The sequence below is a fragment of the Phocoena phocoena genome, chromosome 1 (assembly GCF_963924675.1).
Source record: "Phocoena phocoena chromosome 1, mPhoPho1.1, whole genome shotgun sequence".
Taxonomy (NCBI): domain Eukaryota; kingdom Metazoa; phylum Chordata; class Mammalia; order Artiodactyla; family Phocoenidae; genus Phocoena; species Phocoena phocoena.
The window spans coordinates 96,737,840-96,754,838 of NC_089219.1; the positions used below are offsets into that span (position 1 = coordinate 96,737,840).

At 43.8% G+C, this 16,999-nt stretch overlaps 1 protein-coding gene across 1 annotated transcript; it reads right to left on the reverse strand.

Moving 5' to 3' along the window:
• Positions 1–1,576: 1,576 nt before the first annotated feature.
• Positions 1,577–10,366, reverse strand: GNAT2 (G protein subunit alpha transducin 2). Its single transcript, XM_065879426.1, has 8 exons — positions 10,084–10,366; positions 8,314–8,356; positions 7,870–8,011; positions 6,970–7,127; positions 4,939–5,067; positions 4,578–4,707; positions 2,728–2,881; positions 1,577–2,188 (listed from the first exon to the last, which is right to left on the reverse strand). Exons 1-8 carry the CDS (start codon positions 10,199–10,201, stop codon positions 1,998–2,000), a joined length of 1,065 nt encoding a protein of 354 aa, XP_065735498.1. The 5' UTR covers positions 10,202–10,366; the 3' UTR covers positions 1,577–1,997.
• Between the last annotated feature and the right edge of the window lie 6,633 nt (positions 10,367–16,999).

The window sequence follows — 16,999 nt, forward strand, 5'->3', positions numbered from 1 at the left end:
CTGGGTTGGGCTTTTACAGTTTGGCCCATAGCCAATTCCTGCCTAGAGTCAAAGATCAAGGAAAAGTGAATAAAAGAAGCAAATAATCTGGCATGATTTGGGGGTAGGTGGGGCTACCCTACTTGAAGGTAGAATAAATGGGAAAAGTTACATCTGGGCCCTGAATAGATAAGATCATAGCTATAGCAAAGATTCTTAACCTGGGTCTTCAGAACTCCAAAGGTAAAACTGGGTTCAGTATGTTGGTTTCCTTTGTAATTCTCTGAGTTTTATTTTATGCATTTTTAAATACTCTGAGAAGAGGTCCATAGGTTTCATCAGACTGCCAGAGGGATCTATGATACCAAAAAAAAAAAAAAAAAGACTCAGAGCCCCTATATGTTGAGTTAAAGCAAAGAGGTTAATCTTTGGAGCGTGCCCTTTAGTATAGTCCCTGAACAGTGCTTGGATGCAAGAAGTCTTACCCAGATTTTTTTCTTCGGCTTAAGTTTTTTAATCGGCAGTGGGCAGAGTAGTTTTCCTTATTTTTCTGGTAATTCTCCCAAGTTGGTTTCTCTTCAAGGAATCAGAAAGACTATTAAATGAATCCAATTTTAACAGCTGCAAATGTATTCTTCAGTGTATTTCAAGCTCATATGGCTCTCTAGTATCAATATTGCTAGTAGTAGCCTAAGTGTGAATGTGTATTTTTGGCAAGGAGCAGATATTCATTTTAATTGACACTTTCTTTTATATACTAAATCTTGGATGCCCAGAGCTTTCCTCACTAGTAGTTGTAAATGCTAAATCTATACTTGACTTCACCACCTCCTGTCAAGATAAATACAAGCTTTGTTTCCCCCCAAAGGAGTTCAGGGAATAATTTAATTGTTGGCCTGTTTGGGCAGATGTTGTTTTCAGCCAGGCATCTCATGGACCCAACTGCGAAGATTTTCGGTGCCTAAAGCAAAATCAGCTGCCTTTTTTGTTCTCCTGAAACATGTAGTGGTTGAAACAAGGATTTTAGGATTGCTCACTTATTCTAAATTCTGTGATAGAGAAGTGGCAGCAATAAAATCATTAATACTCCAAGTGGGAGTGTGTTCTGTCCTCCAAGTTTATTCAGAACGTGTCTTGTATAGCTGATAAAGTTACTTACAGGGATAAGTATCCCTATACTTACAGAGATATAGGGAACACAGTCTTTTTGGCAGTTTGGGAGCAGAGGGATAATCTGTGCTTAATAAAAATCATTTTTGGGAATCCCCTGGAGGTCCAGTGGTTAAGACTCTGAGCTTTCACTGCCGAGGGCCGGGGTTCAATCCCTGGTCGGAGAACTAAGATCCTGCAAACAGTGTGAGCGACCAAAAAAAAAAAAAAAAGCCTTTCTGGATGTGTACCTTAGAAACTAAGAAACTCACATCTTCTATCTGGTGATTCAGGTCTCTGAGCTAAGGCACATAAAGGTCTGTTAGTAAAAAGGGGTGGTAGGTTTAGTGAGGTTCTGTTTTTAATTAGTTTTTTTGCAGACTGCAGGGAAGGTTTGCTTTTTTGTTTGGGATAATTCATCTAAAAACCTGGTGTTGAATTTCATAGATGGGAGCTTTTATATAGGATTTCTTTCTGTCACTAACCACACAGCTTTTATGTGCCTTCCCCTCCTTCAGTTATGTTTGTGATCATTAGAATAACCCTGTGAAGTAGTATAGAGAAGTTATCTTCATTTTATAGATGAGGAACTCAAGGCTTAGAGAAATGAAATATTTACATTTTTGTAGTAAGTTGCAGAACCAGTACTGGAACCTGGGTCTTCTGACTCCTGGCCTTGCATTCTTTAAACTGTACTAGCTATCCCACTTTTAAAAGAACGTATGAGACACAATTGCAATCATACCTACTCCATCTCCAAGGGAGAATGGATGTATTCTTGTCATGGTATATTGACCTAAAATTTTCTGCTTGAAATTACCCAGATTCTGAACCTGTTTATAGAACGTATACTTGAGGAATGGTGAGAATTAGAAGAGTCCACAGTCCTTGAGGTTTTCTTTGATGATAATATCTGTAACTGCATCAAATACAAATTTGACATTCTGGGTGTCTGTGGCACAGGTCATGTGACTGTAGATTTCTTTGACATCTTTTCTCATGTTGAGGTCAAGGAATTGACTCTTGATATAATTCCCTGCATCCTCGTAAGAGTTGTTCCCTGGTTTTCCAGAAAAATAGTGAAGAAGTGGGATAAATTAACCCTTCTTAGTTGCTCACTTTTTAAGTGACTCACTTGATCCTCGAAATGTTGTATTAGACAGCTGCAGTTGGGGGCCTATTTTTAGAGGGAGGGCCCTCTCCTTTATTGCACTCCAGTGTTTCCCACTTGAGTTGAGCAAAGAAATTGAGGAGAGAGGTGTCTCTATGTCTCCACCCTTGGTTTCTGGCAGTTACCATCTGAACAAGTCGGTGGGTCTCCTGAATCTAATGTCTGCTCTATTCTGGAGACATCTGAATTTAAACCTCTAACTGAATGCTCAACTTTCTTGGGTTAGACATCCAAATATCACTTGGACATTATAAAGCTCATAAGAGGAACTGAATATTAAAGGGATAAGGGATCATCAACTTGGCAAAGTAGAGGAGTTTCACTTACTACTCCTTAAAGACAAGTTCCTTTATGTCTCCTTGGTATAGGAAATGAGGCAGCCACCTGTCATTACTATGAAAGAATTGTCTCCAGCCCCTGGCACTTACCATCATACTCTGGAAAACAAATGCTGAGAGGGACTTTCTTGATTTTTTCCTCAAAGAGGTCCTTCTTGTTGAGAAAGAGGACAATGGAAGTAGCCGCAAAGAACTTGTGGTTGCATATACTGTTGAACAGGTGCAGTGACTCATGCATACGATTCTATTAGGAGGAAACACCATCAGAGATATCAGGTTGGGCTTATGGGATATCTGTCTACTTCCTGTTCTTGCTCCCCTTGAAGAAACCAGTGTTCCAAATGTAAAAGGAAAGATGGGGAACAGCTTTTCTCTTTTTTAGTGTGGTAGAGTAGAGCCAAAGAGATCTGACTTCCTTCTAATCCTCTTTATATCACAACTGTATGATTTTGGGGAAAGTCCTGAGCTTTTCTGAGTCTCAGTTTCCCTATCAGGATTATTATGAAGGTTAGATGAGATCATGTATGTATAGTGTCCATGACAGTAGGTGGTGTATAGGTGTACAGTAAATGTTATGCAGATCTTTGGCAACCAGGGCACAGCTTAGGATTTTGATATCCTTAAGGGCTGCTGATTCAGGGTTGAAACTGGGCCCAAGTTAACATGTCCACATACATCTCCAGGATGATTTTGATAGGCTTCTGTTATAAAGTCCAAGATCTCAGTTCAGGCAGGAACATAATAGGGACTATTTGGCCCTTGTGCCAAGTGGTAAGGGCTAAAGAATTTCCCAGTGCCACAGCACAAGCACTTCTGCCTTATTTTCTTCTCTGATTGCCACTTTCAATGAGTGAAAAGTAGTGCTGTAATCTGCAGAGTCCAGAGGTTACCTAGTGCCCCAAACCAGCCTATTGTTAGGGAGTAGACCTTTAGGGTCTTGAAGTGTGCTATTAGCTGACTTGGGCTCAATCTTTTCACCTAATAAAACTAATTAGTAGCCTTTTCTCATTGCTAATACTCCTATAAAAACCCTTTAAGGCCTTCTAGACTTCAAGGTTAAAGATGGAAGAGATCTTGGAAAATGAATGGCCCTCTAAGACTTGGCTAGAAGATATTCAGAGTGCTCTAATGTGAACCTGAACTACTAAGGAGAAGGGAGAAGAACTGGATCAGGGAATAGAAGGATAGAAGCTTTGTCTTCTATCAGTAAACTGTGGGCTTCCGTTTATAGAGCAGATGCATATGTAAAATTGGCGTTTTCCAATTTTTCCATCGGTGGCCTTTGACATGCCCTGTCTGAAACTTGGAAGGTACCTGGATGGGCTGACACTGTTCCTGCAGAGCTCCTGTCTTGTAAAACTCCACAGGCTCAAGAAAACCACCCTCAGGTAGTTCTCCAGCTGCCAGTTTAAGTGGCATGGGAGAAAACTGGTTTGCCAGTCTCTCTGTAGTCCTGTTGACACTGAGTATATATTTAGGCTTCCAAGTGAGGTTAGTATGCAACCCCTCTATCATGTTGCATAAAGATACACATCGTACGTTGTTCTTTCTGCTCTATCATTTTCATCTCCTATCCTTTACTTCCATAGGCAGCCTGGGAGACTACTAAGTAACTCCTTTGCATTGTGAAGTTAATGATCACTTATCCCTTTAATACTCAGTTTCTCTTATGAGATTTTTGATGTCCCAAGTAATACTTGGATGTCTAATTGGAGACCAAGCTCTCAGTAAATCTGGAGCTCTAAAGTGCTAACCTAGAACCTGCAGAAGAAGAGGTTTTCTTAGAATTATTTGCTTGAGACATTGGTCTGCTAGAAGACTGCAAGACTATTAGTGTTAGCTGAAATCACCCAAGTTGGGGTAATGGAGTGACACAAAGTTTAGAGGAAAGGTCACAGGGGAATTATCTATCAAAGCTGCTTGGTGCAAAGGTCACTCACCACTTCGTCATCTTCCACCAGCACCATATCATAGGCACTGAGGGCTGCACAGAAAATGATGCAGGTGACTCCCTCAAAGCAGTGGATCCACTTCTTTCTCTCTGATCTCTGCCCTCCCACATCAAACATCCTGAGAGAAGAAACACCTGTTTTCAAACGTATACCTAATGTGTGACCCACATGCACTTGGTGTTTACCCCACAGAGGTGGCAACTTCGGGGCCAGTTAGCAGTAAGATGGGAAGTGGAAAGGAAAGGAGGAGAAGTAGGAGGAAGTCAAACTGGGCTTTTGTGAAAGCCAAGAAGCATACCTATGTCCCTTTTTGGGTATCTGACATGCTCCCAGGGAACCGTGTACTCACCTGAAGTTCAAGTCTTTGACAGAAAACTTGGTCTCAATGATGCCTGTGGTTTTGACTCTGGATCGTAGCACATCTTGCTCATTAGGGAGGTAGTCAGGGGCTGTAATTCGGTCTAATTGATTCAGGTAGCTGGAAAAAAGTGATTGGCATTGATAATATTAAATTTTCCACAGCCAAAGTCAAGAAAGGTGAAGGGTTTTACCCAAAGGCATATAGCTAACTTAGTGATAGAACCAGCCTAGAATTCATATTGTTAAATATAGGAGTCTTTCCTTCACACCCTCTTGTGTCCTTACAAAAGGAAGTGTGGGATGGGCTGAGGGACAAGCCCATTTGGGGCAGAGGTTCTGTCCCATTTAAGTCAAGTCAGATAACTTTTCCTTGTGTTTCACCTGACCACAAGGTTTTCTAGACCCTTGAATGAGACTTGGTGGTTTAAATGGGTGCCAAAATTCCATCAAGAAGCAGGAGTAGATTAAAAGAGATTTTAGAAATATATGAGATGTGAACCAGTGCAGTGCATGGACCTTGTTTATATCCTGAATCAAGTTGAAGGGAAAATATTTGAGATAATTGGGGAAAATTGAATGAACACTGACTTGGATATTTGATGACATTAAGGAATTATTAAGTATTTAGATGTGATGATTATGTTGTGATTCTTTTTTTTTTAAAGAATCTTTTATTTTTTAGAGATAACAGTGAAATTTTTAGGATGAAATGATATATCTGGAGTTCACTTCAAAATATTCCAGTGGGGAATGGAGATAAAATGAAACAAGAGTGGCCATCGGTTGGTAACAGTTGAAGCCAGGTGATTGATTGTATTATTCTGCTTTTGTATTTGTTTGATAGTTACCATTAAAAAGTAAAAAAAAAAAGGCAGATGTGAAGTGAGAGGACTGAGAGAAAGAGGGAGGGCAAATTAAGTATATGCCAGACATTTTCACATTTAAATTCTCATTTAACCTCATAAACCTTCAAGTTTCATATCCCATTATACAGATGAAGGAAAAATCCAGAAGAGTTAAATAACTTGTCCAGGACAAGAGGCATTGTGGTATATTGTAAAAAACATTCAACTTTGTGGACAAATAGACCTGGATTTCAATCCAGCCTCTGCCATTTATCTATATGACTTTGGGCAAGTTAATTTTCTTCTCTGAACCTCAGGTTTTCCATCTATAAATAGGACTAATAAAAAATACTATCTACCATAAAGGCATATTGTGCAGAGTAATTGGAAAGGTGTACCTAATGCACTGAGCATTGCCTAGGCCTGTGAGTGAGTACTCCAGGGATAGTAAATGATAACTTTATTATAACATTAGGTGATAAAACAGGCTAAACCCAGGTCTGTTTGCCTCTGAAGCTCATGCCCATCTATGATATCATGCTGTTTGAGGTAGGATTGATAAACTCTGCGTACCTTATCTTTTGGGGACCAACTTTGCATAGCTGGTACTCTCTAATCCCTGACCAACTTTCTTTGGTTTGCCCTGGCAGTTTGTGTCCTGTGCCCTGGCACCTTGACATAAGATGCTGTGGGTGAAGGAGATTTTCATTTTAGGCTAGTGGCTTAAGTACAGCCTGTGTTGCCAGCTAGAAATTTCAGCCCTGAGAGGGCCATGATGAATCATGCCTCCTAGGAGAATGCGTGGCAGAACTGCAGGGCTGTATTAGTGTTCATGATTCTGAAAGGAGAGGCTACGTGTTTGATTTAAGAAGGCAGGGGCTGAGGGCTGTTAAACAGAGCACCTCTGTTTTGAATTTTGAGTCTTCAGCTTTGTAGGCTGCAGTGAACCAGTGTAAAGCAATACAGAGTGGTGGGAACTGTGGCAAATGTCCCAATGTAAAGGCATTAAATTCAAAGCATAGTAAAACACTGCTCAAGCCTAATAAGACAGGCATGCAGCCTGAATTCAGTCCTTGGGTCTCCAGCTGTCAGTGCCTAAAATTTTCAGCTGGCTGTGATTTCTCCTAGAAGGTTGCTGATGCCTCATCCCACCCCCTCCCCAGTCAGAGTCTTACTAGGATGCCGAGTCATTGAGCTGGTACTCTGCAGCTCTGTCAAAGCAGGCTTGCACCCCACTATCCTTCCACAACTTCTTGATGACCTCCACCAGCTCGGGAGGCATAGTGCCCTCCTCAATGGAGTCAGCCAGGTTGTTGAGCTGTCGCCCATCATCCTGTAAGGCAGAAACCAGGATGAGAATTACACGGGAGTAATGGCTTTCTGGGAGGCTTTTGGGAATTCTGCTGAAAGGAAAGCATTTTGCATTGCAACCAAAGCCTAAGGTGGAGATGGTGTCCAGCAAAGATTCTAAAATAAACACTGATTAATTTTTGAGGGTGCTTCTGAGATGCAGAGGGTGGCAATATATCCAGTCCTGGGATATCTAGTCGATAACAGAGGTCCCAGGGGCTTCCTCTGTGGTGTTTCCATCTTCCATCCTTAGTCCAAAAGTGAGTGTCCTGCCGCAAAATGTGGGTGCTCTGCTGCAGGGAGATTGGAAGTTTAAAGACCAGATTGATCATGAAATGGACAAGATGATAGACAGGAACCTATCACCTTTGTTTTTTCAATGATTCAAATCTAGGAAAAGGACAATAACTGGAACTAGGAATTTGCCTTATAAAAGTTCCACAGGCAGGGCAGAGAACCTGAGGGGAACAATTTAAATGGTAAAATAAGACCAAAAGGCAGAGGAAGCTGAGAGCAGATTTTTTTTTTTAATGAACATTTATTATAAAGGTAGGAATTGCATGCTTTGCTAGGACTGAAGTAAAAAGATTTAAAGCTCAGCAAATGGGATTTTAGCTACATAAACTTTTTTCTGACCCATGTTTCCTCATAGCTCGTTGGCCACTGGCCTGTTCTCCTCATTAGCCTTTCCTCCCACCCTTAACCACATAGCGTTAACCACGTACCACACAGCTTGCTTCAGCAAAGTCAATGCCCAGCGTGGGCATGGCCCGGATGATAGCCAGGATGGACTGTAGCACATTCCCATAGATGATGGCCTTGTACTCCAGGCATTCTTCTGGTGAATAGCCATCCTGATGAATGATCCTGCAAGGAGGAGACACCCAGCCCTTCGTTGGACCTGAGTAACCAGACCTAAGGGATTGGGACTCTGGGAGGATTTAAAGGGTCATAAAAACCCAATCTCTCTATTCTTACTGCTGTCCCGAAGTGGAGAGTGAGGGACACGGGGCATGCAGATGAGGGACATTGGGAATAAGATCCTTTATATCCTTTACATCTGGGTTCCTTAAGAACCCAGATAAAGAGCCCTTTATCCTCCATGCTTCCACTGGCTCTACTGACGTCTTCACCCTACCTCAGTCCTTTGGGGCTTTGTTCCTACTCACTTCATCTGTTTGACGATAGTGCTCTTTCCTGACTCCCCAGCACCTGCAGGGAGAAATGCTTATGCTTCAGATTTCCACCGGCTCTCCCCAACCCTCCAGTAGATGGCCCGTGAGAAGTCTAAGCCACTGCTCGCCTGGGAGCCTTGTTAGGGGAGAACACATAGGGATGATTACTGCCCCAATTTCTGCCAGCTTTGAGCTCAGGCCATTTGATCTGGAATTAGAGGAGAGTTTCTCAACCTCTGCATTATTGACACTTTGGGCTGGATGGTTCTTTCTGTGGAGGGCTGTCCTGTGCATTGTAGGGTGTTTAGCAGCACTCCTGGCAGAGGCCAATAGCACTCCAGTCTTCCAGCTGTGACGACCAAAAATGTTCCCGACATTTCCAAGTGTCTTGGGGTGGGGGTGGAGATGTACAAGATCTCGTTGAGAACCACTGATAGATTCAGGGGAACTCCTTTAACACATTTCTACTCTATTTTTACTCAGGAGAGTGATCTTGGGGTGAGATTGGAGGAAGCTGGATCACCTCACTGAAATACTATTTTTTCGTTATCTTACTGTTTCCATTATTGACTAAAATGTTCTTAGATCCTCATTCACACCCCACTCTCCCTCTATCAAAGACCCGCATACCCTTCAGCTCTCTCCCCCACTCTATACTATCCCTGATGCCTTAAACCAACCCCCCCCCCCTCCACTTATCCTGTGCTTGGTCCCTCTAAGCTTCTTACCCTGAATATAGAAGAAAGCTGCTTAGGCTTAAAAGATCTCTCAGGGGCCTTGCCATCTCTTTCCCCTCTGTAGCCTCCTGGGCTCCTTGGAGTCTGCTTAGAGAGATGTGCTCCTTAGTGTGTCCTTAGGGCCATGCCACAGATCGGCTGAGGGAAAGGAGGTGCCTTAGTTTGGGGCTCTAGTTCCCAGGCTCCTCATGGGTTTGGAAACCCAGCCCAGCCAGCCAGTCTTCTGCTATAAAGATCCCACCTGCTCCAGCTTGCCTACCTCTGTACTACCATTGGGGTTTCTTCCTAAGCCAGGTGTCCCAAACTCTATTGTTTTGGCTCTGTTTACAGCCATGATCAATTTCTGACCGACTGAGGTGCTTTTCTTTTTTCAGCACAAACCTGTGATCTGCTTAGGAGCTCATCAAGCTGCTGAGCCTCCCATCTGGCAGGGGCTTTAGAGGCAGCTGCTGAATAGAAAGCCAGGAAAGGACTTCTCTGAAGACTCCATTCATCCCCACTCAGGGCTCCCCACTTCTAATATTTTTACAAATTTTTTTACTGAAAGCAAGGAGAAGGAACCAGTATACTTGCTGAGAACCATTAGGCCTATCCTTGGCACTACATGACACTGATTATATGGTAGGACTCCTGAGTCCACTGTCTTCGGAGTTCTTGACTCAGAGTTTCTCTTTGTAGATTCAGTAAGTGTCTGCAAGCCCAGAGTTCATGATATTTGCTGAGTTGTTAGGTGTTAGGTTTCGTTAAATTTGGAGATGGGTGGGTGCATCCTGGCCCTCACACACTATTCCTGGTTCAAGGAAGAGCAGAACAGTTCCAGAGTAACTTTGGCATTCTGCATCTCATTGGGGTGGCTGTGCTCAGCCCTAGAGCTCCTGATCCCCTATCCTGAGACTGGATGGGGAGAGGAAAAATGACCTTCCATCCCTCCTCCCCACACAGTGGGCTAGAACCCACCTACCATCCAGGATAAGCAGGAAGGAGCAGTACCTTCTCCTTCTCTGGCCCATCTTCCCATCTCGCTCACCCAGCAATAGCAGCTTGACGGTCTTGGCTTCCTTGTCAGCATCCTCCTGCAGCTTCTTTTCTAGCTCTTTGGACCTCTTGGCCAGTTCTTTGTCCTCAGCACTGGCTCCACTCCCCATCTTTCTGCCGTCTCCTCCTTGGTGGCTTCCTCTGGCCCTTAAGCTTCTCCTCTAGGGTTTCCTATCTGAGAGATGGAAGATAAGGAAAAAGTAAATTGGGATCATGTATCAGTTTCTTAGTCCTCCTAAAAAGCCAGCCTGTAGGGAGCTGGGTGAGGGAGTGGGCTCTATATTCTTGTACCCTGCCTGTCTTGCCTGAGGCTACGTACCCCAGCCAGAGACCTACTTAGTCTAGGGATTGTAGCCTTTATATCTAGCAATGTGATGGGTTGAGCCAATTAAGAGCTCAATATGACAAAGGGCAAAGACCTAGGGAAATGATGTGCTGGATTCTGACACGGGAGGATAGGATGCAGTTGCTGGAACTCTCTGGAATAAGATAATGGTTGCCCCATCCTTTTGAGGGACTGATCCCCTAAAAGTCTCTTCCTTCTTAGATTCACTTGCATCTTAGAGCTAGAGATTAGAGACACAAACAGAGGAAGCTTTCCCCACGTTGAGACTCCAGATTACACAGCTTCAAGGCACCAACGCACACTCTTCCATCATAGCAGGCCGGTCCTGGCAAGGAATCTTTGTTTGGGATTTACCCCTTTTTTGGAAAGATTAGAAATGTTTCCTCCAGCTCCTCCAGTGGCTGCTGCACCAGGAAGCTATTAGCGTTGTTCCTTTATGTTGGCTCATCTCTTTATACATACTCCTGTTATTAGCACTTAATCACTTCATTATTGTCTGTTTTACAGATGGGTTTCCTCCAGACTGAATTCCTCCCCCCGAAGGTCAGGTACCAAATCTGATTCATCTTTGAATCCTTCAGACCTTGTGGTTTATTAGTGGATCCTCAATGAAGTTTTGATGAGTGAGGGAAAGAAGGAAAAAGGGTATGTGGTAGAGAGAACGGGGCTGCTTACCCACTAAAGCCACCTGGGACCTAACTTCACTTGGCAAGTGAACTTTGCTGGTATTCAGTGTAGAGGGTTTGTGCTGCCTCACATAACAGTGCTTCCTTGGGAAATTAGACTCTAGCCTCTGGCTCCTCAAAGGTCAGGGCAGCCCTTCCTCTGGCTCTCGTCGCAGCTGCCCCTTCCCAGGGAGAAATGAATGTGCCTCACAGACCATATCAAAGACTCTCTCCACTGCTCATACTTGTCCATGCCAGTTATTTCAGTTTACTTAAATGAGTTGCTGTGGAAGCTCCTCAGAGGGACATACTTTAGAATGTTGCTACTGAAAATGTGGTGAAAGGCCCAGCACAGATCACCTGGGAGCTTCTTATAAGTGCAGAATCTGAGGCCTTAACACAGACCTTCTGATTCGGAACTTGCATTTTAACAGGATCACAGGTGACTCTAAGGATACTAAAGATTGGAAAGCTCTGCCCCAGCGAGTACTAGAGAACTGTTTTTTCCTCAAACTGGCCAAATCATCATAATTACCTGGGATGCTTGTTTCTATATTTCATCAAACTTTAGATGGCACCGAATGGAAGATCATTCTGATTTCAAAGAGGTTAATATATGTGTGTTTTTAAAAGAGTGTGTTTTAGAATCAATAAGTTCCTGTAGTAGTGCCAATTCTAGAGCCTGAGAAACTGTATTCTAAACTAATACAGTTTGAAAAACCCTGATCTAGACTAGTGGTTCTCAGCTTTTGGTGTATATTGGCATTTACCCAGAGAACTTAAAAAAAGAAAAGAATACTGATTTAACCGGTCCGGAGTGCCGTCCAGGCATGAAGAGTTTAAAATTTCCCAGGTGATTCTAATGCACAGCCAATGCAGAGAAACACTGAGCTCCAAGTATTTAACTTGCTCTTTCCTTTTAGAGTGGAATCGCGCAGCAGTGGCCAGGTAGACTGAGAAAGTGGGAGGTAGAACCTAGGTCTCCCGTCTACCAGGTACCCTGAGCTATCCCTGATCACCTTCCTCCTACCCACTGCCTCTCGCCTGCATATCTGGGTATCTGGCTGAGAAGCCCTGGGCCTGGAGCCCAGACTCTCAGGGCTGATGGAGAAGTAGGCAGCCGCCAAGGTGCCTTCCATGGTGATCATCTTTTCCCAATCAAAAATTGGCAGGTGCTTATTGACTTAAGGGAAAACAGGAGAGTCTTTGAAATTGTGACTGTCTTGGAATCTTGGCTATAAAGTTTCAGTAATGATACCTCACCAGCCCTGCCTAACCTACCCACAATATTGGTAACTTATACCTAGGCCAGAGCTGCACTGCAGCCTGCACTGTTCAGAGCAAGGAACTGCCAGGAACTGTGCTAGACAGTTTACGTGGCTCATCTCAGTTAATTCTCACACTGACTTCAAGGTAAGTGCTCTTGTCCCCAAATTACAGACCAGATAACTGAGGCTTGAGGGTTAAGTAACTTTTATTCAAGGTCATATAGCTTAGTAAACAAGCCAGGCAATCTTTCTTTCCACTACCCCACAAAAGCAGCCCGAGAAAGAACGTTGGGCTAAAAAAGACGGGCAAATGCATGAGCTCAGTAACAGCAGCACTTGCATTGTTAAAGGAGCCACTGACTTGTTTCACAAGTGGGGAAAATGTTTGAGCTTGTTCCTTTTTTACCTACCACCTCAGCAAACTTCTGTGCTGCTTCTCCTTGTTTCCTAGCTTGCTGGGCTCCCAATTCCCACTACTAAGCTGACTATGGGAACTCCTGGCCCTCACCTGCTCTCTAATTGCACAGACCTGCCCGCTACTAGGCATGGACCATCCTGATGCCTCCTGCCTCCTGTCTTAAGCTCCTGTGGCTCTTCTCCTTTATTATCCCATTTGGGTTCAGTGTCCTGGTAGAGTAGGTGCTATTCCCTCCCATTATAGAGGTGAGTGAATTGAAGTACAGAAAGGCTATCCACATGTTACTAAACAAGTTAGTATCAGAATCAGCTAGAGCCCATGCGTCCTAGTCCACAGCCCGTATAACCCCGCAAAATTTTTTAGCTTCTTTAGCAACAGACTTTATTGTTTGAATAGTTACAATACTTTGAATGAATGAAAAAAAATCACTGTTTTCCAACTAATTTAATCCTGCTTCCTGAGTTAAGGGGAAGTCTTAGGATCTGTCTTATACCCAGTGGTAGGGATTGTGTGTAAAGCCTTGTCCCAGCTGGAGTTGGGGGGTGGGCATGAAGAAAGAGGAACTCCCTTCAGGGCCTTCCAGTCCAAAGGAAGATTTGGTGTAAATGCACAGAGAAACAATTTGGTTAAAGGAGCACTGTGCTAGTGCTGGAGAATTCAGAGCTGTTTAAAACCTAGCCTCTACCCCTGGTAGAAAAGACAATTACACATCTCACTGTCAGGTTGATAAATTCTCTAGTAGAAGAAGGGAGGGAAAAATTGTAAAATGAACAGACTTTCAAAAGAGAAGCAGAACAACAATAGGAGGAGACATTTGGAGGAGAGGAAAGAGCATGAGAAAAAGCATGGAGGCATGAGATACAAAGTGTGCTCAGAGAAGACTGGGAAGTTTGATATGACTGGACTGGAGTAAAAGAGTGTGGAAAGTGCATGGAGGGGAGGGCTGGGAGACGAGAACAGGAAAGGAAAATTGGGGCTAGCCAGTGAAGGGCCTTGAATGACAAAGGGTTTGGCTAAAACCCATTTAAGACTTATAAGCAAGTATGATTGGATACAGCTGCATGGTGCTATAAACAATGCGGGGTGACTGGGGTGGGGGACTGGCTCCTGGGAGAAGCTGAGAAAAAGAGCTGAACAGTTTGATTCTAGAAGGATCTAGGCAAAATGTTTGGTTTAGGAAACTCATGGCCAATGATCTTTTTGAGGCTGCAGGTATTCTCTCCCAAGTCTAATATCTGCTGAAGGTGGTTTGACCTTGGTAGGAGGCTGACATCACAGGTGAGCATCAGGCGAGAAGCTAAGAGAAGCAGTTCTTCAGAGAATTAAGGAGTGCATTGTCAGTGGGGGCCTAAGGTTCAGGGAGGGCCATTCCAGGAACCATCTGGGGTACAGGCTAGGCAATGATGAAGCTGGTTTCAAGCTAGGGAAGATCCCAGAGGCTCAAAGACAACATTAAGTCCCCGATATGAAAACAGCTGGAGGTGGGAGAGGACGACTCACTCCTTCATTTCCCAAACTGTTCTACATAGACAATGAAACCCCACTAAGATTCTTGCTGATGTTGTATAGGTGGGGAGATAGCGGCTTAGCTGTAATCAGGGCAGACTAGGATCCTAGCAGGGACAGCATACTGAAAGTCTAGAAATAGGGGAGGGTTACAGGGTGAAGGGTGTGTTGTAGATGGGACAAGGGAGGAGCATGAAGGGACTAGTGAACTGGTTTTCCTAGGTAGGGTGGAGGGCCTGAATTGCCACCTATGGGCTGGTTAGGTGGGTAAACAGGTAGGTAGGTCTGGATTAAGGGGGAATCCTAAAAAGACCTGGCCCAATGCAAGATACCACCCTTTAAAGTTATGTCAAATTTTGTATTGTATCAGAATATAGATGACCTTCTACATGGTTACCTGGGACTTGATTTTTAATTTTGAGATTTATTTTATTATTCAATGTTGAGAGCCCAACAGCCTCAAAATTCCTAAAGGCCCCAAGACTAATTTAGTCCGGGGTTAAGACATAGGAGAGTCTTAACTAGGTGGGATGTGGAGGCTATTACAGATTTTTATAGACTTTTTTTTTTTTTTTATAAATTTAATTATTTATTTATTTGTCTGTGTTGGGTCTTCGTTGCGGTGTGCGGGCTTCTCGTTGCGGTGGCTTCTCTTGTTGCGGAGAGCAGGCTCTAGGCATGCGGGTTTCAGTAGTTGTGGCACGTGGGTTCAGTAGTTGTGGCTCTTGGGCTCTAGAGCACAGGCTCAGTGGTTGTGGTGCACGGGCTTAGTTGCTCGGCGGCACGTGGGATCTTCCCAGACCAGGGCTTGAACCTGTGTCCCCTGCATTAGCAGGCAGATTCTTAACCACTGCGCCACTAGGGAAGTCCCTTTTATAGACTTTTGTTGCTTTCCATTTCCTTGATTATAAAAATCATGGATATGCATTGTAGACAGTTTTTAAAATGCAAATAAGTATAAAGAGGAAAAGAAATATAAGCCATAATTCCACCACTCACCGATAATCATTTGTTACACTTTTTGATGTGTTTGTTTTCTATGCATATATGTCACATAATTAGGGTCATACTGTATGTACAGATTTGTGCATCCATTTTTTTCACCTAACTTTACATTGTAAACATTTTCACCTTATTAAGAGATTCTTCAAGAACAATTTTTAATGGTTGTATTTCATTGTATACATATGACATAATTTAAACATTTTCCTATTGTTGGACCTTTAAGTTTCCAACCTTTCTATGTGATAAACATTGCAGTTATGAACAATTTTGTGCATATTTTTCTTGCAGCGCTTTTTAGAAGAACAATTTCCTGGAAGTGGAATTACTGGATCAGATAATACGAACCTTTTTAAGACTCTTGAGTAGACGTTGCCAAATGGCTTTCAGAAAGATTATATCAATGTTTTTTACGACCACCAGTAGGATATGTGTGTGTCCCATCTCACTACCCCCTTGCCTGCTTTAGGATTTTTTTTTCCTTTAATCTTTGCTAATTTGATGGGTGAACATGGTATCTCCTTGTTCTCTTTTTAGTTTTATTGATTCTTTGTGAGGTGAAGTTTCCCGCCCCCCCCCCCCCCCATGTTTACGGAGGCCGTGGTTTTTTGAGTTTGTCCAGGATGAAGAGCAGTAAGTAGGCAGGGATCAATGGAGGCAACACCAGGTGCAGGTAGGGAATAGGATTCAGGGTCCACAATCCAGTCTGGGGAGGAGGGGAGGAAGCAGAGTTTGGGAAGGAATTTGGTTGAGGTGGTGAGAACTGGGAGGAGCTGGACAAACAGCATTAGTACAACTGGGTGTGGGGGCAAAGGGCTCCCGCAAGGTAGAGACACAGGAATAGACTAATAGCTGCTAATATGTTTAATTATGTGCAGTGACGTTATAGGGCCTTTCTCCCACAGGTTTCCTTTAAGTAGGATTCTCTGCCACTTGGGAGTGGGGGTTCTGGTTGTGTGGGGTATCTGCAGTCCCCAAAATAGCCCAGCACCCCTTCTTTATAGACTGCAAGGTGAATCAACCTCTGAGAGTGTCAACAGGGGACCAAGGCCAAAGCACAGCAATGATATTACTGAACATTAACTGAGTAGTAACTACAAGCCAGGCACTTAACTTATATTAGTTCATTTATCCTAACAACTACCATATAAAGTGGGGTCTCTTACACTCATTTTATAGAGGAAATAGAAGCACAGAGAAGTTAACATTCCCAGTGGCAGTCAGGAAGTAGGTGGAGTCTGGAATTGAACCACACTGGCTACAGAGCCTAAGCTCTTGACCAACAAATACAGAAATAAATGTGGGAAGGGGAGTCAGAATTGCAGGACACACCCTGCCTAGCTACGCCTGCCGGGAAGGGCTTCTGCTAAAAAGAGAACCTTGGCACAATAATAATAGCTATCTTTTATTGGGCACTGGCTTTGTGCCAGGTATCATGCAAAGGTGCCTAACGTTTCATCCTCACAATAACCCCTTTGAGTGAGGTACTGCGATTACCCCATCTCGCTTTACCGGTGAGGAAGCTGACGCACAACCCTTGCTCAAGACGCTGCGGGGCGGATGCCGAGTGGCGGCTACCCACGTGGCGCCGGGAAGAGGAAAAATGGCGGGGGCGGGGCCGGGGCCGACTTGGCGGGGGAGGGCCCGAGCAGGGGCGGGGCCACGGACTTGGCGGGGCCTGGGGCTGCGGAGAAGCGCGCCGG